Source organism: Carettochelys insculpta, chromosome 7 (assembly GCF_033958435.1).
Source record: "Carettochelys insculpta isolate YL-2023 chromosome 7, ASM3395843v1, whole genome shotgun sequence".
Taxonomy (NCBI): Eukaryota; Metazoa; Chordata; order Testudines; family Carettochelyidae; genus Carettochelys; species Carettochelys insculpta.
In genome coordinates this window covers 25784970-25807989 of record NC_134143.1, presented here as the reverse complement: position 1 = coordinate 25807989, position 23020 = coordinate 25784970, and the positions used below count along the sequence as shown (strand labels likewise).

The following is a 23020-nucleotide window of genomic DNA, read 5'->3' as shown; positions in this document are numbered from 1 at the left end:
CTTGGTTCTTCACCTTTTGAATCTGTGTTTGGGCTTTGCTTTTCATTTCTTTCTTTCTGCATGGTGTACAGATCTTGTCAATTCTTTGTAGTCCAAGGACCCATGCTATATGGAATTATATTTAGCACAGCATTTTTGTTTGTGAATTAGGAAGGGAACACCTAGCTCTGTGTTGCTTAGAAAGAAAGACAGACTGAGCCGAGTTCTGGGGAGCTGAATTTTGCAAAACTCCCACTGACTTCAATGGGTGTTTTACTTAATTCAAGGCTGTAGAATTCAGGCCAAGGGAAGAATTAAAGCAGTTTGCAGATGGATTGGTTCATTTATATGTTCTGTGTTTGATGCTAGGATGATTTTGTCCTTTTGTAAGTAACGAAGATTCAGTAATGAGTAAACCTAATTCTTAACGTCAGAAGTAAAATTAACAATACACCATGACTATGTAAGCTATCAATTTAAACTTCAAAAATAAGTTTTGCCTTGGTATTTGCCTTTCCGGTTCCCATTTGTGCTGTATCTGGTTGCTTATTTGCCTTGTGGAGATAATAGCTCTCCAGGCTTTTAGACTGGAAAATGAGACATTTTAGTTATTTTTACAATACTTCAGTCATCTCTGGTTCTCCTCTGTGCTCCAGGAGAAACATAGAAGATGCTTAAAACATGTAATTTCTAATGTGCATAGTTGGTAATGAATGAGAAAAAAAGCTCTTTCAACTTTTTAAATATTACCTTGAACTATTTGATAATTATATTTTTAAAAGATAGTCATTGATAGATATAGTCACTGTTTTGTTGTTTGTGTTTTATACTGAGCCTGAAGATAGAGAATTTTTAGAAATAGGTTTGTATGCTACTCATCACAAAATCTGAATATATTTCAGGGTATTTTGACAGTTTCGCATATAACACCTGTACTTAAGAAGCTTCACTGCTATAGGTAAAGTATAGAATTGATTGATTCTCCTGCTCATGTGTAGGGCACTGCATGGTGTTGCCTTGCCTTACTTGGAAACCTTTAGTTCTTCACCTGTCGGGGCACTCCTTGCATTTGAGTTCATCAGGCCTTCCATCTGTTGTTTGCGTGCACAAAGATCCTTCATCTTCTGGTCATTTGGTAATGTTCACCTGTTACTTATTAACTCCTTTTCATCTCATGTGAAGGCTGCAATTGCATTTTCTAAATTCAGAATGCATTTAAAACTCTGCCTTGCTTATAGCTATCTGCAGGGTTTTTTTTTTTCAGCTCTATGAGATACATGCATGAAAGATATCTTACAACTGAATGAAAATTTGTTTTACATAATTTGGTTGACTGGTGGCCATAGCTGTAGTATTTTATGCTGCCACAAAGGAGATCTTGTGTTTAATTCTTGTATTTAGTCTTTCAGTGCCTGAACTGATGAGGCTTGAGAGCCTCATGGAGTTGGTGTGATCAGTTCAGGCTGAGGGAAAGACTTAATTATTTGACTTGCCATCTAAAGGAGACTACTCTTAAGTGTTATGTGGATAATTCTCCTCCAGTCCCACCTCAGTCAGAGGAATTGTAGCCATGATGCAGGTTTCAAAGGATGTGGTAAAGTTGAGGGGGAAATTTTTGCTGATGTTTGTACAGATGGCACAAAATGATCCAGTGAATGAGAGAATGGAAGGAAAATTATTGGTGATAAATGGACTGCAAAGGGTTCAGCAGTTCAGATAAATTCTAAGGAATGTGAAATTACTGAGAATTCTTTGTTTCACAAACACAGATTCTAAACATCCTCCCTCACTGTAACCTGGTATTTCGGCTTCTGCTCACAGGGAAAGCCCAGAAGTAAGGAAATATTTAAAAAATAATTACAATAAAATAAAATAAAAAGAGGAGAAGTACCTGAACTTTTGGTCAAACATATTCTAAAAAAATTGGTATGGTTAAACTTGTACAACTTGTACTAAACTGAAATGATTCTGATTTAGTTCATCTCCCTATAAGATTATTCTGTCAGATTCGGCTTTGGGATTCTTTGTAAACCATCTAAGAGAACCAATATTTTGGCTTGTCCTCTAAAAAGAAAAGAGGATTACTTTCCCTCTCTCTCTCTTTTTCATCTGGGTGTTGGCATCATTGATTTCCAGGTCAGTGAGTACCACAGAGGCAGGATATTCTCAGGCATAAGGTCCTTGTTCTGCTGCCTTACGGGTGCTCTGCTCGTCTTGCATCACAGCTCTGTCCGCTGCCTAAAAGAACTCCCTTCCAAACCCATTGACATTGTCTGTTGGTTAGCTGGAAGGTGACCCTAGAGAGCATTACAGAGTCCCCTTGCTTGGGGCTATATCACCTGGCTAGTAATCCTTATCTATACTACTTTCATTTGTTGCCCCCTCAGATGTCTAAAGACCATTAAATTAAATGCTTGAATCAGATAGACATAACCCCAAATCAAAGCATCAACAAACACAGGGGAAGAGCTGACCTCTTACAGTTAAGGGTCACATACAGTTTTAGCCCTTCACAAACTCTCCATGCAGTGTCTCTGTTTTCTTGAAATTTGGCCTCAAATGGGCATATTGTTCCCTCTGTGCTGAGCCATAGCAAATGTCCATGCCCTGCAGGTTGGTGTCTCGCTGGATGGGAAATCAGTGATGGGCACTGTTACATCTATCTTTTCTCCATCTATGTGCAGAATAAATGTTATGTGAACCAAGGGATGAATGGATGTACATCATCAGTAGAAGTACATGCTGCTAGCTGTGGACCCTCTGATGATCAGCCGCGTGGCATTTTAATCTCCTGGAGGCACCAAAGTGCACAGCTTACAGGGAACACTCGTGACAGGCATATTTTTAGTGCAAGTCATTATGCCAGTTCTTGAACAGAGGTGGCCACAAATGCATGCATGCAAATGCCTGTTTAAAAATATCTGAATCCAAAAATAAAGGTTCAGTTTTACAGAGGCAACTCTGCCTTAGGGATGGGCTGTGGTTAGACTCATGCAGAGAGCAAGTTTTCCTGCTGAATGCAAATAGCTCTCCCTAAAATAACACACATCACACAAGTAACAGTACAGCTTAAGTTTGGCCTGTACGTGAAGCAGGGAGCAAACTAAAAATGGAACACAGAAGTGGCAACACAAACAATAGGTGGGGTTGGGCACCCAGAGTGTGTGCTTCTCTGAGACTTCAGGTGTATATTCGAGGTGAGTAGCCCTCCACCTGTTTTTATTGGACTAACTGAATGGGAGTTAGCGTGAGTAAGTCTTGTAGAATGGAGACTCACACTCCCAGCTTGAAGTGGTGGGCGGGGGACTGCTCCAGCCCCTACCAATTAATTGGAACCAGCAAGCCTCATTCATTTAGGACGGACTAACCCCCATCCACAGTGGTCCCAGGGGAGAGGAGGTTGAAATAGAGGGAGAGGCAGCTGGGATGGCTGCCCCAACCCAGTTGGGATGGGGGCTGCTCTGGCCCAGCTGGAACACCCGTGCCTGAGGTGCTCCCAGGCCACTGCGGATGGGGGGCTGCTTTGGCTATGTTGAAGCTCCCCATACCTGCAGCAGCACCACAGGGAGGGATGCTCCAGCTAAGCCAGAGAAGTCTCTGACCATGGCAGGGGGCTGCTGCAGCTCAGTTGGGCTGAAGCAGCCCCCCCAGTCTGCCCCTGCCCCCACTCATTTAAACAGTTAACTTCTTAAACCTGGCATTTAACTGGTTAGCTAATTAAATGCAATTTTACATCCGTAATATACACATACAATTTGGGAGTGTTGCATTAGTACATGGAGGACCAGTGCTAATGAGGCCAGTTCAGTCAGGCTGGATGTGGCCCACTCCCAACAGCTGATGAGGAGGTGAGAATACCAAAAGGGAAACATTGCTTTTGTAGTGAGCTAACCACTCCCAGTGTCTATTCTAACCCCGTATGATGGTGTCAAGGCTGCGTATAAATCCCTGCTCTGCAGTTTTACACTGCCATCTGAACAGCAACATGTTTGCATGTCTGTTATATCCCTGCCAAACGGAACTTTCCATTTCATTCATCTGACCAGGTGGGCTCCAGCCCACAGAAAATTAGGCTGGTTCTTCTACTTCAATATACAGTAGTCCCTTGAGTTACGCGAGGGTTACATTCCCACACACCCTCTCATAACTCAAATTTTGTGTAAGCTGGAGGAACACACGTTCTGCAGCCAGGGAAGCAGCAGGGGCACCTCGAGATCCTTTTGAAAGGTAAGTCCTGGTGTAGCGAGGGGGGCAAATGGAGAGGGTTAAGCCTGGCGATGGGTTGGGACCATGGGAGGGGAGCAAGGGGGTTAAGCCTGGGGTGGGTTAGGGCTGTAGCAGGTGCAGGAGGGGTGAGTCTGGGCATGCATAGCCCTGTGGGGAGCTGAGCTGGACCCACATGTGGGAGTGGTGAGCTGGAGCCACATGCCGAGGGGATGAACTGGGGCAGGGCAGAATGGGGTGGGGGTAAACCAAGGCCAGGGAGGTGGTGAGCTGGAGCCAGGTGTCGGGGGGTGAGCAAGAGCCATGAGGGATGGGAGTGAACCAGGGCCAGGAGGATTTGAACCAGAGCAGGGGGCATTTGAACTGAGGCTGCATGCGGGGGGGGTCTGAACCAGGGCTATTCATTGGGTAGGTTGATGGGGTAGGTAGCCAGGGGAGTAGGATTTTGAGTTCCGCTTAACTTGCGTTAATGCGAGTTAAGCGCAGTATGGGGGATTACTATATAAGTAAAAGAAAAAAAATTGTAGCCATTTTAAAAAATTGCCCAAACTACATACTGTGTGTGTTGACGGTTCTTCTCAGTATTTTACCCTCACAAATCTATTTTGGTGGTCTAAATCCTACCAGCCTTACTCACTGACTTCAGTGAAGCTGCTCGCATGAGCAAGTTTTGGTCTGTCTTCTTAGGAGCTGGGGGACCTGGTTCCTATTCCCAGCTCCACCCCCCACTAGCCTATTGTGTGAGGTCAGCAGCTTTCTTGTGTCTTGTTTTCTGTCCTTTCCCTGTCTTGTCTGTTTAGCTTGTAAGCACTTTATAACAAGGAGTCTTCCTCTGTATTTGCACAGCACCAAGCACAATAGTAATCCAGTCTTGGTGACGCTAGCCCCTATGGCAATATACGGAATAACATTTCCCTCAGGCCCTTTCTTTTCACTCCATTAGGAATACAGCAGAATATGTTAGGTCCCATAATTCCCAAAAAGGAACCAACTTCTTCCACACCTCGGCTGTGTCTACATTTGCATGCCTCTTTCAAAAGAGGCATGCAAATGAGGGAAATTGAAAATGCAAATGAGGCACTGATTTATGTATCTGAAAGAAGGGTTCTTTCGAAGATGTGGTTTACTTTCAAAAGAGCCGTGTCTGCACTGCTTTACGTCTTTCGAAAGAAGCTCTTTTGAAAGAATATGCAAATAAGTCACCAACTATGTAAATCTGCACCTCATTTGCATTTGCATTTTCCCTCATTTGCATGCCTCTTTCGAAAGAGGAATGTAAGCGTAGATGCAGTCCTCATGATTATGCTTATACTATTTGATGGGTTCATCCAGTTATATATTAATAAGTTTTTAATGATAGCCTCTGATCATCAAGCCAAGATTGACTTTATTTTGTCCTGTTATGCTATAAACTCTGCTAGTGTTTAGTTACAGTTACAGTGAACTCAGCTGTCAGTTATTCCCCTTTTTTCTTTCTGGAAACATTAGTGAGTTTGAATTTAAACAGTAATAGCAAAGATTGGAGCCAGCCACTTCATGAGTACACTCAACACTTTTCCCTCTTCTTCTTTGTGAGTTGTTGCTCAAAGCCCCCGTCACTTCATCTTGCTATTTTTATTGTCAACTGCCAAACAGTGTGATGGTTTGTTGACATGGACAAATGCCCAGTGGCAACTGGGTTGACTCTTTCAAATGTATTCCACTAAGCCCATCTCAATTTTGAGCAAAGGTCCAAAAGAACATGGAAGGTTAATGTATTTGCCATCTACCCCTCTTTAATAATTTTTTTTTAAATTTCAAGTTTCTTTTCTGGAGATATGAACGTCCTGTAGGTTTATATAAGATATAAATTCAGAGCAAGAGCACATCTCTTGTGTTAAATGTAAGCCCTCAGCAGTACTGCATTGCATGTGACTATTTTTAGAAACTGTAAGTCTGGCTAGATGTTGTGTCCTCGATGAAATGTAGAAAGCAGTAGCTACTGAACAGATTCATTAATGATTTAAAAGGCCAATGTTGAGTTTCATAGGTCTTGCTTTCTCTATTCATTACACAAACTGCATACACAATAAATTTGTGCTAAATTAAAGTTTAATAGAAATGAGATGGGCAGCTTATTGCTGAACTTAGCTGCTGACTACTCTGTTGATAATTCTTTAGGGATAGCTCTCCTTTTTTAATAAAAAAAAAAAAAAGGAAAAACCCTCCCCTCCTCTCAATTCCTCTTAAAGCTACTATTCAGCACTTTCATTTTCCTAAGAGGAATAAACAATTTATATTACATTCCTAGTGCTTCAGGTATCTATCACCTGAGGGACCACAAGCTGGGAGCCAGTTTCTAATAGCAGTTTCCCAAATCGCAAAACAATGATTTAGGTATGATTCAGGAAAGTACTAAAGTGCATGCTTAAAATTATGCTTTATGTGTTTTCATGAGCTGGTCCCCTTGTTTTGAGAGAAGAAGAGTCACAAAGTAAAAGTTATATTGATAATTGTTATACAAAAATTATCTTGATCCTCACAATTGCATGTGCATGGACCCACACACAGTGTGACAATCTCTTACCATTAAGTATTTTTCCTTGTAAGTACATAAGTCAGTGAATTTTATCAAACTTTCATCCGAAGTGTTAGCTATTTCCCTATACTGTGTTGTTCTGGTTTGGAGGATTTTTTTTCCTCCTGTTTCCATATCATTATATTGGGGAGTGAGAAATGTTTTGTCCATATTAAAGAAATGGTCAGTGCTGGAAATTCTTCATCGGTTACAATTTTAACAACCTTATTAAAGATTTAGGAGGACCTGTCTTGAAATATTTGGTGTACATAGTGACAATATCATTGTATAGAGATACATGTTAAATGTATGTCTTCGTTATAGTTTCAGGAATGTTTCCTGATTGCTCATTTGGCTATCCTGAAGTCTTTCACATTTTTACTAAACTCATTCATGACATTTTGGGCTTCATCCTAGACCAAAGAGGAACTGTGACCTGTAACTATGGTGTCTCTATGCTATTAAGCCTTGGCTCAGAACTCAGTACCAGCAACATGCTCTCAAAGTGTGATTTAACAGACTAGAGCACTGGTTTTCAACCTGTGGTCCACAGTCCACTGGTGGTCCTGGGCCACTTTGCAGGTGGGCCATAAAGCTCAAGGCACACCCTTCCTCTTACAGTGGGGAGACTGTGCTGGCAGTCCAGCCCCGTGGCATTCCTTCCCTCTCTGAGGTTCTTGCACCAGCTTCCTGGAAGTGGTGGAGACAGCCCTGAGCCCAGCAAGCTGGATCCAGCCTACAGAGAGACCTCTGCCACTCCCCCGGCTGGGGGAACACAGCCCTGGAAACTGATCACAGGAGGGTTACCCCACTGCTCCCACTGGCTGGAATTGCAGCCAGTGGTAGCAGCAGAGGGCAGTATTTGGGAATGGCAGGGACTGCAAAGCCAAGGTAAACAGACCCCACCTCCTTGTGCCATGGGGCTGGACTGCACACCAGTCCCCTTCATGTGTCCCCCTCCCGCTCAGCTCTCCCACCCATGCCCACTCCTGCACTCCCTTCCCACCCAGCTTTCCTGCCCCAGCTTGCTCCTGCACCCCCTCCCACCCAACTCTTACACCTTCAGCTTGCTCCTGCACCCTCCCTTTCTTTTGCACTATTGCCGCTGGTCAGGCACCCCACAGCCAGCCCACTGCTGTACCTCCCACCCTCAGCCCGCTCTAGCACCCTACCTCTCATTCAGACCCACACCCTCATCCCCATCCCTGTCCCACTCTCTGGCAGCCCCTCCCACACAGTGAACCTCTCCTTTTTGGTCTCATCCCAGAGCCCGGGGGCTCACAAAATCTGCTAACCCCGAGAACCAAAAAGCGTTACTCTGCCTGTGAGAAGCCCTGAAACCTGGTCCTCCCTGCCTCCTTCCCCACCCCACCTCTGTGAGGTTGGAGCACCAGGGGAGTGAGGTATCTCAGTGGGGGTCGCATCAATGAGGGCTGCTTTTTTGTTTTGTTTTGGTTTGGTTTGGTTTGGTTTGGTTTTTGGGGGGGTTACCTCTCACTTTTGTGCCCCCACCTGATTTTTCTATAAATCAGTTGCCCTGACCTAAAACAGGTTCCCCACCCCTGCCATAAGTGAAGATAATGTTCAACCCTTTTTGTTTTGTCAGTAAATAAATATTTTACTTAATTTAACGTGCAGTTTGGTAAACTAATATGATAAAGTTAAAGTGCTTAATCTGTTTCGTTATTTTGATTTTGATTAATAATATTTCCTTTCTTACAGGTTGTATAGTCCCCTTACATTATAGATCCAGTAGCCTAATGTGAATAATTTAGTTTTTAAGGTATTTAGAAATAAATTAAGACATTTTATCATCATGGGTGTTTGGCTGGTGATACACAGAAAGGTTTGTGTTGAGCAAGATGGATCATGGGCCAAAAAGTTTGAGAACCACTGAGTAGAGTTAGTTCTTCAAAGCAGTGTTTCTGCACCTTTTTTATTTAGTACCCCTTTTAAAAAAATACAATTAAGTAAGCCCGGACTTCTCTTTCATACCCCTAAAGGTGTGTGCACCATCAGTTGAGAAACATGGTCCTACAATAATCTGAGGTCTTGAAACAAGTGCCATTCAATCTTTCCAGATTACTGTACCCTTTTCAGAAATCAGATTTGTTTTTCATACCACTAAGTTACATCTCACTTAAAAACAACTCACTTACAAAAACATGCAACCATATCACAGAAGGCTACTACTGAAAACTTGCTGACTTTCTACCATCTTATTATCAAATACATGAATTGGTACAGACATATTGAATTTATATTTCAGCATAAGGCATATGAAGCAGTAGATACAAGTCATCAGAATGAACTTTTAGATTGTATTGAATTTAGTGCAGGTTGAACTTCTCTTGTCCAGTTCAAGACCTGACCCAAGCCGGATAAGAGAATTTTCCAGATATGGGAAAGTCATGTTCCCTCACCTCCTCCTCCTCCCACAGCTGGCTCCTCGCTGACTGCAGGTCCTAGCAGCCAGGTCCCAGCTTGTGCAGCTCCCTGCTACCCTGGCTTCCCATAGCTTCCCACTGGCTGCAGCTCCCTGCTGCCCCAGCCTTCCACAGTTCACCTCCAGTCCCTGCTTCCTGCAACCCCCTATAGCTCCCTGACCCCTGAAGCGTCCTATATTTGATAGGTTGTGTTCACATACGGTATGTGTAGGGCTGTGGAGGGTATTCTAACATCGGATTTAGTGTGATTTTGAAAGTGTGGTTGAGCAGTGTCAGCAAGGATTGATGTGAATATGTGATGCTGTAATGGAAAGATTAATTTTGATTACAAGTATTTGTGAGTGTATAGATATATATTTTTTCTTCTCTTGATTTTGTTTTAGGTCTGATGTAGTTGTTCTTTGTTTTTCAATTGCTAATCCTAATTCCTTGAATCATGTGAAAACAATGTGGTACCAAGAAATCAAGCACTTTTGTCCTCGTACCCCTGTTATTCTGGTTGGCTGCCAACTGGATCTTCGTTATGCTGATCTAGAAGCTGTTAATCGAGCCAGACGGCCTTTAGCAAGGTGAAGTTGTTGTTTTTTTTTAATTAACACTTAAAAAGGTTCTAGGTTTTGATCAAATATACAATTTTCTCTTAAAAGAATTTATTATCCATTATTGTTTGTTTGCCTTAGTTTCTCATTTTCTAAAATGAGAATAAGTAACATCATTTAATACCATGTCTATTCATACTGTAAGCTTTTAATAAGTTTAAATGTTCTTTGACAGCATTTTCTACAATGACTAGCACAATAGGGGCTGATTCTGGTTGAGCTGTCTGGGCAGTATATTAATATCTAAATGGTGAGCAGCAAAAATCTTGCTTATGTGTTTTGCCACTGGAATCCGTATATCATGATATAATGTATTATTCCTACCAGTTGCAACTTTAGCCAAAACCAACATGACTTTTTTTTTTTATTATTCTCAGTTTGGCATTTGATTTTTGGAATTGTAACCCTAAAGCACAGAGCATAGATATTACATTGAAAGAAAAATTTTTAGATTGCAAAGTCTAACTTCTGCATGTTTGAAACATACATATTTACTGTTGCCCTTATTACTTTAATTCTCTCCCTTTTGTGCATCCAGTCTGTACATTGATTATTTGCAGGACCTGTAGAAAAAATATTACTGAATCATGTAGCTTAAAGACTGCTTCATAATGCACGAGTGGGGTCTGAATTAAGATTTAACAAGCACCTGTAAATCCTGGCATTCCCTAGCTTTCCTATCGTCTTCACATCTGTAATATTATTTCCTAATATTTTGGCTTTCTAAAGAAAAATGTTGAAGTATAACTATAACTCTCCTCCATCACCACAAGTTGAACCCTAAACCTTTAGCACAGACTCTTAATGCTAGAATTATAGGACTAGCTACACTAGCTGGCAGAAGGAGAAGGAGAAGGTTCTAGTCTGAGAGGGAGATGAGTGGTCCATTTCTCACCTGCCCCTTAGGCCACATGGGAATGAGAGTATTCTAAGCTGCGTCTGAGGGAAGCGAATGTGGTCAGACCCCAGCCCTGCTTTCTTCTTTCTTTCCCTGCCTACCTCTCCTGTAGCTGGCCTGTCAATGTATATGCTACTGTTTTGGGCAGTGGCATGGGCCTGAGTCTTCAGAAGTATTATGTTCAGCTATTAGCAGCTATTGTGTTTGAATCTCCAGACTTTAATGAAATACAGCATAGTACAGGTTGAACCTCTCTAACTGGAACTCTCTCATCCAGCAACATCCATAATCCAGCATGATTTTAGTTATCTGGATGACCAGTTATCATGGGTGTAGCCAAGTTTCCCATGGTCCCATAAAGTTTGTTTACAATCACCAGTCCCAGCTCTCAGTGTTCTGTGGTGTTATTTAGCTGTAATTTACCCCAAATGTCTTCTAAGAGCCCAGCAAGCAGTGAAAGTGTTGGTAACATGCTAAACAATATTGACCTCCTGTGGTCCAGCAAACTCTCATGTGGCACTGGTCAGGTCCCAAGCGTGCCAGACAAGAGAAGTTCAACCTGTACAGACAAATCCAGTAGGGACTTCTGTTCAGAACACGTTATCTTGAAATAGATGATGGCATTGATGGAGATTCTTAAGATTTTTCCAGTGTCTAACTTCCAACACCAGAAACTGATGGCACTTTAAAGATGCCAGAACTTACAACTATTTTTGCGAAATGTAACAGAAGAGATTTTAAAACAGTTCATAATTTATATTAATGTGACTAGGACTTGAAGGTTCTCTTCATATTGTGAAATAATGCCTATTGTCTTTAAGTGATTAATGTTATAGTACAAAGTGTCCAAAAAGTATAAACATTCTTACCAGACTATTAGAGAACATTTAGAAGTGTCTGATACAATGATTGCACATTTTTAAGGGACTCCATGAGCTATGCCAGTTACCATTTTTATTTTTATGGACAGGATAATATGGGTAATACATGTTCTTCGTGCTCTAGATTTCCTGGGATAGGGTTAATGACAGCTCTGCTTTGTGTGTGAATTTTTGTTTGGTTTTGTTTTTTCCTAATTGTATTTAATTTTAATCCTAGACCTATAAAAAGGGGAGATATTTTACCACCAGAAAGAGGCAGAGATGTTGCCAAGGAGCTTGGGATACCATATTATGAAACTAGTGTATTTGACCAGTTTGGAATTAAGGATGTTTTTGACAATGCAATCAGAGCTGCACTAATATCCAGAAGACACCTGCAATTCTGGAAATCACATTTAAAGAAGGTCCAAAAACCTTTACTTCAGGCTCCATTTCTACCTCCAAAGGCACCTCCTCCAGTTATTAAAATTCCAGAGTGTCCTGTAACCAGTATGAATGAGGCTGGATATTTGTTAGACAATCCACTGTGTGCAGATGTCATGTTTGTTCTTCAGGAGCAGAATCACATTTTTGCTCACAAGATTTATCTAGCTACCTCCTCTTCCAAGTTTTATGACCTTTTTTTAATGGAATGTGAAGAATCTCCGGATTTTAATGAAATACAATGTAGTAGAGATAAGACCAGTAGAGACTTCCTGACCAGAACAAGTTGTCCTGAAATAGATGATGACATTGATGATGCAATCTTAAAAACTCCCGATGCCAAACTTCCAACAACAGAAACTGATGCCACTTTAAATATGCTAGAAGTTGAAACTGAAGACTCTAGCACTGCAAGGCGAGCTTTGTCTTCCTTGGGTAAAGGGTTTGTTAGTATGCATAAGGGAATACAAATCAACCCTGTATCAAAGAGGAGATGTCCTATAACTGTGGTTAAGATGGATTCCTCTATTCAGCCTGGGCCCTTTAAAACTGTTTTACAATTTCTGTACGCTGGGCAATTGGATGAAAATGAAAAGGATCTGACAAGATTAGCACAGATTGCTGAAATTTTGGAAGTGTTTGACTTGCGGATGATGGTGGAAAATATTATTAATAAAGAAGCTTTTATGAATCAAGAGATTACCAAAGCATTTCATGTAAGGAAAGCTAACCGGATAAAAGAGTGTCTTTGCAAAGGGACATTTTCTGGTGAGTGAATGAACTCTCATAGAAAAAGCCACAATTGTCCTCTCACTTAGGTCAGTGTAATTCCATACATTTCAATATTCCTACTTATGTTGGTGTGAGAGGGAAAATGGACCCAAAGTTTGCTATTTAACGTAAGGCCAGCATTTTCAACAGTGGGAACCAGAAGTTAGGCTCCTAAAATTCATTTTAGGTCTGTTAATAAAGGGCCAGATTCCCAAAAGTGGTGAGTGCCTGACGTTCCCCATTGAGGTCTAGACTTTCATAATTGCTCTTTGCTTACCTCTGTAAAATCAAAGACTGAAAATTCCTTACTAACAAGTGTTTACTCTTTACTATCTCTTGAGTTAGTAACAGGTTTCACTTCAAGCACTGACCATTATAGTTATCATTGTTTCTTGATCCCACGGCAGATGTGACATTTAAGTTGGATGATGGAAGCATAAATGCCCACAAGCCACTGCTGATTTGTAGCTGTGAATGGATGTCTGCTATGTTTGGAGGATCCTTTGTTGAAAGTTCGAACAGTGAGGTATTCGTCCACTTTGATAATTGTATTTAATATTTTTATGGGTAGCTTTTTAAGCATTGCAGTGTTCCTGATAATAATTATTTGCTTAAAACTTAAAAGCCGTGTCTACACGTGCACGCTACTTCAAAGTAGTGGCACTAACTTCGAAATAGCGCCCGTCACGGCTACACGCGCCGGGCACTATTTCGAAGTTAACTTCGACATTAGGCGGCGAGACGTCGAAGTCGCTAACCCCATGAGGGGATAGGAATAGCGCCCTACTTCGACGTTCAACGTCGAAGTAGGGACCGTGTAGTTGTTGCGCGTCCCGCAACTTCGAAATAGCGGGGTCCGCCATGGCGACCATCAGCTGAGGGGTTGAGAGACGCTCTCTCTCGAGCCCCTGCGGGGCTCTATGGTCACTGTGGGCAGCAGCCCTTAGCCCAGGGCTTTTGGCTGCTGCTGCGGCAGCTGGGGATCCATGCTGCAGGCACAGGGTCTGCAACCAGTTGTCGGCTCTGTGTATTTTGTGTTGTTCAGTGCAACTGTGTCTGGGAGGGGCCCTTTAAGGGAGTGGCTTGCTGTTGAGTCCGCCCTGTGACCCTGTCTGCAGCTGTGCCTGGCACCCTTATTTCGATGTGTGCTACTTTGGCATGTAGACGTTCCCTCGCAGCACTTATTTCGATGTGGTGCCATGCAACGTTGAAGTTGAACATCGACGTTGCCAGCCCTGGAGGACGTATAGACGTTATTCATCGAAATAGCCTATTTCGATGTTGCTACATCGAAATAAGCTATTTCGATGTAGGCTTCACGTGTAGACGTAGCCAAACACACTCAAAAGTTTCTCTGCTATGTATAGACCAGAAGTGTACTTTATTTACTGGACATTGTGAGAATGTGTTGAACACTATGTTGCCACAATGCTGGCTGTGTCTGCAAATTCAAAATGTTTTATGGATCTATACTTTTGATACAAAGCTTTTTTTTTTCAAGTTTGGCATGTAAAAACTGTCTTGAGGCTTCTTCACTTATATCGAGTTACCTGAAAACAACTCCCAGTTCAAAATTAAATTTTAAGTTATTTTTTCATAATATGATGTAATCAGTTTTAGTATTTTGAAAAATAGGAATATCCATTGAGGTCATCCTATGAGAGGGAGAAAGAATTTAAATATACTTTATTTCTTCTTCCCTTCCCTTCCCTTCCCTTCCCTCCAAAAATAAGCAAACATTCTATCTTGATGCCCTGTTTTAAATGGGTTTGCTCCATCTTTCCTTTAGCACCTCCCTTCTAAAAAAGGGTTCCATTGCCAAGTAAGGCACAACTCCTGGGCCCACAACTTCCTTGTCAGAAGGAACATTGCTCTCCAAACTGTGTAAGTGTTTATATGACAGCATAACAGCTACCAGGTATTCAGTGTCCTAAAATGTGTTGCAGGTCACTTTTGAAAGTGTTTTAAGAAAGTTGAGTAAATACTTATGTTTGCATAATCAGAGCCATTACAAATTAGTAATTCTACTACCCCTTGGAGAGGGCTTGGTGTTGGGTTTTTAAAAAGGGAATAGTTTTTTGAGCGGAAGGCCCTGGATGGGCCACACTGAGAATGCCACGCTCAGGGCAGACTGAAAGAAATAGGGCAGACACTACCCCAAAACTGCTGGTTCATTCTACAATTAAAGTCACCAAACCAGTAGCAAAAGACCATCAGTAGTACCACACTGGTAAACAAGGAGCCAGACACACTCCCCATAAAGAATTTCAGCCTTTGCTCCCGTCTAGGCATCTGAGTTTATTATGGTGGGGCACAGGGGAGGGAAGGGGAGGTCACTAAAATCCTGACTCACTGTGTGTGACTTTTTCCAATCCCAAAGGGCCGGGCACTTATCCCCAGTTTAACAGGAGTATCAGATTTTACCCAGTGATTGCACTGGTACCAAACCCTTAGTAACTGAAAACTAAAAGGTGTAATAATATAATAAGAATGAAAAAAGAGTTACCGGAGGGTTAAAGGAACATATATGTACAAGTCATTTGTAGTGTTTTTAGTTCAGGATCTTAGCAATGCTAAAATAATCTGCTGGTTTATGAAAATCTCTCTGGAATCATCCCAAGTCAGACTCTGCAGATGGTTTAGTTATGAAGTTATTCCATGTATTTTTCCAGACTATTCCAAATAACTGTTTGGAAGATCTTAGTCTCAGGGGATCAACCTTCCCTTCGAACTTAGTGGACTATCCTTGAGTGGTACTACTACAGATTAATGAGTTAATGATTGAGTGCTACTACTACAGATTAATGAGTTAATGATACTCTAATTCATCCCTTTGAAATTCACATTCAAGTACACTGTTTTGACAACAATTGTAATACCTCTTGCTGACTTTTGGGTCATAGACTCCCAGACTGATACCCCCACAACCACCCGTGCCCTTGGTTCTTACTAGGGTGCTCCTTCTCCTGTTTGGTGGTAGCTTCTCAGCCAGTGCTGCACCAGTGGCACCCCAGCTCCTGCCAAGCTGCTCCCCTGCCTCCACATTGGCCCCAGCAGATACCGGGCCCAACAGGTCCCTGGCAGTGGCTCGCTAGCTGATACTGGGCCATCAGCTCCCCCCGGTCAATGCCGGGCTGGGCAGCTCCCTGGCCTAGTGGTGGCTCCTTGCTCCCAGGCTAAAGAGCTGGCAGCCCGGCATTGGAGGGTGAGCCAATGGCCCAGTATCAGAAGGGGAGCCCCCACTGGGGACCTGCTTGTCCGGCTTCTGCTAGGGCCGGTGAGGCTGGTAACCCAGCAGGAGATGGGGAGCTCCCACTGGGGAGCTGTCTCCTGTCAGACTGCTGGCCACCCAGTCCCAGCAGAAGCTGGTCCAGCGGATCCCCAGTTAGTGCTCCCTCTCTGATCCTGGGCCATTGGCTCCTCAGCCAGTGCCAGGTTGCCAACTCCCAGCACCTGTACAGCTGCCGGCTCCCTAGCCACTCATGGTCACCAGCCCATCCTGACTTCCAACGAGTCCACAGGCTGCGAATTTTGGAGGTGTATCCTGTAAAATGGACCTGGCATAGAGTACATCAGCATAACTGAGGACTTTATATTAAGATTCTTCTTGTCTCTTGCTTAGGGCATATATGAGATACTGACTAAATGGTCTTCACGCTGTGCAGTAGATCCTGGCAAAGACCTCTTTTAAGAGGTCCAGTAACTTGGGGAAGGACTGTGTGTGCTTTGATTGTTTGGGCATGTCTTTGCAGAGTCATTTTTTCAAATGTATTGATTTTCTGATTTTTGTTATGTTGTCTCCTATTAGTGGGACTTATATTCATATCTAGGGGAAAGTATGCCTCTTAGTGCTGCTGTTTTACTTTAATTGCTCTCATTACTTTTAATATAGCAGTAAGCACAGGTCCCTCCCCAGAGGAAAGCTCAGCAAGATGGTCATTTAAAATACGTATCTCAATTGTAGTAAGCAATACATAGCAATAAGGATATAACTTCCACAAGCCACAATTTTCCACAAGCCTGTTTCGAATGTAATAATCTTCATTAGTCTTCTGCAATTTAATATTTTAAATGTACTAAGCTTTAGTTTTCTGGGGTTTATGAAATACAGTATGTGGATCCAAGAGCTTTAAAAGTATAAGTTGGGCAGTGTATGATATACTTCTGCAATATAGTTTATTACACAAACATAATAATCTGTTTCTTAGTGAAATTTGAGTTCTGTAGGCAAAATGCAGATTTAGAAAATATAAGCACTAAATGGTTACCAAGTTTGCAAGTTACCAAGTTTGCCACTACTATATTGTAGAATAGATTATTGTGTGTATTCTTCATCTATGGCAAAACAAGGACATTTAATTTTGCATTGCAACTTGAAAGAAATCATTAACTAAGGTTTAAACTAAGGTTATTTTTAAGTGTCATTTCGGTTGCCTAATGACACCCTTAAGTGTACCTGAATTTCAGAAAATACTCAGCACTCATCTTCTGAAAACCAGACCCCCCTAAAGTGTTGCAAGTTGAGCTCTTGAAAACTGGGGTACCCAAAATCACTAGTCATTTTGTGAAAATCTTTGATCTGTTCTCTAGTTTATCTCACTCCCTTTTATGAAAGAAAGTTTATATGACATTACTAAAAAAGCTTGAAATACTAAACACAATTCTCAGTGCCTGTTTAAGAGTACTACTGGGATTTTTAATAGTAACAGAGAGGTAGCCACGTTAGTCTGTATTCTAACAAAACAAAACTTCCTCAGATCTGGAAATTTCTGGATTGTAGTGGGTCTGCCCCACAAAAACTCATCGCCTAATAAATATTTTATTAGTCTTTGAATTGCTACATGACTGCTGGTTTGGTTTTGTTGGGATTTTTAAAGGAGAGCAAGGGAATTAAGCCACCAACTCCCATTGACTAGTTTGGGAATTAGACACCAAATCACTCAAATCCCCTAATTACAGTATCAGAGAGGTAGCTGAGTTAGTCTGCATCTTCAGAAAACAAAAAACGCAGTCCTGTAGCACCTTAAAGATTAATATCACCTAATAAATAATATTGTTAGTATTTAAGGTGCTAGAGGACTGCTCCCTACTTTACATTTTATGTTTATGTTAATTGGGGGGAGGAGTCAGACTTTCTTCCTTTTGGAAACCGTGTATGTCTACATTCATCAGTACTGCATCGCCCACAGCTTTACTGTTCTCTGCTTTTATTCATTAATAATTAACTGAAAGTGTTAAAAGCAATGGAGATGTAAATTAGAGCTATAGAAAGCAATCCCTGTAGAAAAAACAACACTGCTAGGTAATAAGAAATAATTAGCAGTAGAAGGATCTTTTCTGAATTGTTTTTAGCACAATAGTATTTTTATTAGACACACCAATAAGCTAATACCGATGAGTGGTCCAAAGTCATAAAGGAGCAACTTATAAGGCTTCTGTGTGTTTTATTCATCCTTTAGGCCAGGGGTGGGGACCTTTTTGGGGTCAGGGGCTACTGACCCACAGGAAAAGATCAGTGAAGGGCCATTCAAATGAGAAGCAAAAAAAAAAAAAAAAAAGGCCCATATCTCACTGGGAAAACCAGGGCCAGGACTAGTAGATTTTGTGGCCCCTTAGCCTCTGGGGCAGAGATGTTCAGTGTGGGAGGGGGCAGCCAGGAAGTGGGATTGGGCTGTGGGGTCTGGGAGAGATGGTGCAGGAGTGGGCTTGTGGGGGAGATCTAGGAGGATGGGAATGTGTAGGAGTGGGCTGTGGGTGTGCAATCTGGGTGGGAGTGGGGTGCAAGACCAGGCTCGAGATGGAGGGTCAGGGCAGGAGGAGAGTGCAGGTGGGGGGTGGGGGTCTGAGCAAGAGAAAGTGCAGGAATGGGCTATGGGGGGGGGGTCTCAGCAGAGTAGGGTACAAGAGTGGGCTAAGGGGTGCAGGAGTGGGCTGGGGGTGCAAGGCCTAGGCTGTGCAGGGGTACTTGTGGCAGCTTCCCTGCTGCTCCAAGGCACCGCCCCCTACTTCTCTGATTGTCCAGTATTCCAGATGGTCCTCTCCTGCTGGTGGGAGGCATAGCAGTGGTGGCATGCAGAGCCGCATCCTGCTTCCTCCAGGCAGAGGCTGTGGGCTGGATCCAGCCACAGCTTGCCTGACTCCAGCCCATGAGGCTCAGGGCTCTGCACCTCTCACTCCCCATCAAGCCAAATGCTGGGGAGCCCTGAGCTTTGAAAGCCAAATCCAGGCAAGCTGCAGGCCAGATGTGAATCGTGGGCTGGGGGTTCCCCATCTCTGCTTTTGGCTAACCAATATTTGAGTGCCTCAGTGTATGTGACTTAGGATGGAAAAATAAAGCTGCAATCAGTGTTGACGATACAAATATGATCATAAACCAGGGTCACCTCTAATCAATCAGCTGTAAGTATATTAATGCCTGTTTGGATTTATTTTCTGATTTTCTACCTGTTAGTTGTCTTACTGTCTGTTCTTCAAAACATCTCTGCCCAAAACATTGGCATTTCTTTTCTTAGTGCCATTATCTGATTGTTGTTGAAAAGACAGTGCATCCTAGGGAGTTGAGTGTCAACACTGAAGGTTTATATGTTGTCACACTGGACAGTAGGGATGCAGTTTTGTGACTTATTTGGCAATAACCCACTGATTGAAGCTGAACACTTGAGGTTTCCTCAGTAAGAAACAACCTTCATATTCCAAATGTTATTCAAAACAGCAGTGACAAAGTTTATAAAGAAAAAGTGGTTGGTTTATTGATAACCATACAATATCACCATTCCAGTCACTGTTTTTTAGTGGTAACTGCACTGATTTCAAATACTCCCACTTTTAAAAAGTGTGGGTCAGATCATATGCTGGTGGAAGGGAATGTGGCTGATTGGAAATGTAAATATTTACATATTGTGCACCTCATTTGCATAATGGCAACCACTTGCTGTTCTGGAAGTACTGTTTTAGGGAAAAACAACAAGCAGTGTAAGCGGGGTTCATTCAAAAGTAAACCCCGTTTTCGAAAGCCCCCTTCTTCCTCATACTTTTCAGGAAGAAGCGTTCTTTTGAAAACGGGGTTTGTTTTTAAATGAACCCTGTCTACACTGCTTGTTTTTTTCCCAAAAACAGCATTTCTGGAACTGCAAGTGGCCACTATTGTGCAAATTAGGCATGTGATATGTAAATCACCAACTCATTTGCATTTCCAGTCGCCCACAGTTGCGTTCTCCTTCCGAAAGGGGAATGTAGTGTAGCTGCAGCCTAATACCGGCTGAGGATGTGACTTCATGAACATATATTACTAGAATATGACAGATTTATTGGTAGCACTTGAACTTTATAGATTTAATGTGGAGTTTACTGTATTTCGAAAACATGACCTGAGGACAGAAGGGAGAAGGATATCAGGAGAAGAAGCATATAGCCCAGATATGCAAATTGCTTGGCTACATATCTTTCACTAGAGAACATTTTTTAAAATATCTTTTGCAGGTTGTTCTTCCCAACATAAACAAGGCTTCTATGCAGGCAGTCCTGGATTATTTGTATACCAAGCAATTAGCATCGAGTCAGGAGCTGGACATGCTTGAATTAATTGCACTGGCAAACAGATTTTGCCTCCCACACTTGGTTGCCCTGGCAGGTAAGGATTCCAACGCTTTGCAGAGGTAATGTCTTCATTGACTGCTGTATTATAACTTCTTAGTGATTTTTGGACAAACATTCTTTTTGCGATGAACGCTGAAGGAAAGAAGTGCCATTCCTTTATATAAATCCAAATTGTATTATAATCTTATATTTTCACTTAACAAAAATGTATTTGTCTTTTTCTTTCCACTCTCTAGGACCTGTGCTAAGTTAGTGAAGTTCTTTTAAAATATTCCACACTTTAGAAATAGGAAATGAAAACTTTCTTTCAACATTAATATTATGTCTGCAGGCCATTCTGTTGTTCTTAATTTAGAGCAAAATAGTAGGGACACTAAACTTTTCATTATAATGAACTAAGCTTTCCATGATAAATTCCATTTAGAGAGTACAATAACCGAGTCAATTTAAAATTGATCTTATTCAAACTCTTCATAGAAGTGCTGTGCAGATGCATTCATGCTGCCCAAACTAGAGCCAGTTAGTTATTCTATTGTAGATGCAGGGGCTGCATGTGTGTAACTTCATGGACACCAACTTGTTCTTCGAGTGGTCCCCGTGTGTGCTCTATATCAGGTGTCGGGCTGGCCCCAGCACTGCAGATCGGAGATTTGCAAAGCAGTTGCCATTCAGATTGCGCATGTGCGGGAGAGCGCTGGACCCCTCATGCACTTCTAGTCATGTCCGCAATTCGGTCTGAGCCAGTACCTCTCAACCACCCTCGGCTGCAGACGGACTTCTCCTGCATTCCCCAGTAGCGTTTCTGAAAAACAAATTTTGATCTTGTTACTTATTGTACATAGTTTCTTACTGAATTTTAATAGTGGTAGTTTCTATTTACTAGTTATAGCATTCATAGTTTCAAAAAAAAAAGGATTATATAACGGTTCTTAAGCAGAGTTAGTGCTATTAATAACTTGTTCAACTGTATCTCCTCATTTACAATTCTAAGAACTAAGTCGCTATCAGTTCTTTTTTCTGCTAGAACGCCTGCATCAGATTTTAAAAGTGTGACTCTTGCAGGGAGGCAATGCCAGCCTTGGATGGCCACTCTCAATGCATACGTTGCTTAGGAGAGTCCCATGTGCCTCATAAGTCCCCACGTTACTCTAAGCCCACAGTGAGAGCTAGAAAGGACAGAGAAATTAGACTGAGAATGATTCTCTTTGAAAAAGCTCTCCAGCCTGATACCACTGACCAACCAACACCTGAAGGCATGGGAGCAGGTCAGAAATGCCGAGCAGTGTCACTGGTTTCCCTGGAATGCCATAAGAAAAAGAAATTATCTCCGACTTGATCTTTGCTTGTTTCATCTGGTGACAAGCCGAGTTGTGATGAGAGCCAAGCTTCCTCACCTTCCTCGCCTTCCTAAGGCGGACAAGTGGCCTAAGTCTAAGAAACCGACTCCACTGGTGACGGTGCAAGGATCCTCCTTGGAACTGACAGGTTCACAAAGCTCATCGGTGCCGACAACTAAAGACCAGTCAGCCCCAGAACTAACGTCAATCCAGAGCCGGTGGTCTCAATGAGAAATGGCCCTTCATATAAACCTTCTGGAACTCAGAGCAGTATTCAATGCTTGCAAACACTTTCTGTCCCACATTCGAGGTGCCTTGGTGAGAACATTCGTCAACAATGTTACCGCAGTATATTATATAAATTGGCAATGGGGAGCGGGATCCTGCTGTCTCTGCGTGGAGGCCTTCTGATTATGGAACTGGTGCATACAGAATGGCATAACACTGATGGCCTTTTACCTACCTGGTGTAAACAACACCATAGCCGATCTGCTGAGTGGACAGTTCACACCAGACCACAAATGGGAGATTTGATCCAACGGTCTGTATCATATTTTTTGGATTTGGGGCATTCCATTTACAGACTTGTTTACAACCTACAACAACAAGAAGTGTCATCTTTATTGCTCCAGAGCAGGCATAGAACAGGGATGTCTCAGCGATGGCAATACTTTTCTTATCTCATGGAAAGGTCCTCTCTTATGTGCCTTTCCCTCGACGGTCCCCATTCACAAAGTATTGCAGAAAGCCAAATTGGAGGGAGCCAATCTGATGCTCACAGCCCCAGCCTGGGCTTGACAACATTGGTTCCTGATTCAGCAGTGCATGTCAGCAAGCTGTCCACAACCAATCCCTATTGTTCCGGGCCTGCTTACACAGAACCAAGGGTCGCTGATGCAACCACAGCCGCATACAGTTGGCGTCATGGCTTGGCTGATTATTGGTTTGACCCATCAGAGGCCATGTGTTCCGAACAGGTCAAGCATGTTTTGATGCACAGTTGGTGAACTTCTACAAGAAAAACTTACACATACAAGTGGAAACATTTTGGGTCATGGTGCTCTACACAGGGTGTGCATCCGGAAGAAGCCTCAACACAGTCCATTCTAGAATACTTATTTTATCTTAAACAAGAGGGACTTGCCCTGCCATCTTTAAAGGTGCACTTAGCAGCCATCTCGGCCTTTAGACACACGGCTGAAGGGACGTCGGTGTTTGTGCACCCATTCATGGCATATTTCCTAAAAGGTCTCTCCAACTTGTACCCTCCTCACAAACCTATATCACTGCCTTGGAGTCTAGACCGCG

The 23020-nt window shown here is 42.4% G+C and overlaps 1 protein-coding gene across 5 annotated transcripts in view; it reads left to right on the top strand.

The window, feature by feature from the left end:
* The window catches only part of RHOBTB1 (Rho related BTB domain containing 1), a 106711-nt gene that overhangs the window by 71344 nt on the left and 12347 nt on the right, over positions 1–23020 (top strand). For 4 of the 5 annotated variants that reach the window (XM_075000150.1, XM_075000151.1, XM_075000152.1 and 1 more), the window contains 4 exons: positions 9591–9776; positions 11803–12776; positions 13187–13305; positions 20259–20409. In XM_075000150.1, the coding sequence (XP_074856251.1) occupies positions 9591–9776; positions 11803–12776; positions 13187–13305; positions 20259–20409 (1430 nt within the window). Of the gene's footprint in view, positions 1–881; positions 938–9590; positions 9777–11802; positions 12777–13186; positions 13306–20258; positions 20410–23020 lie in introns of all 5 variants that reach the window. The other variant, XM_075000156.1, reaches the window with a different exon arrangement.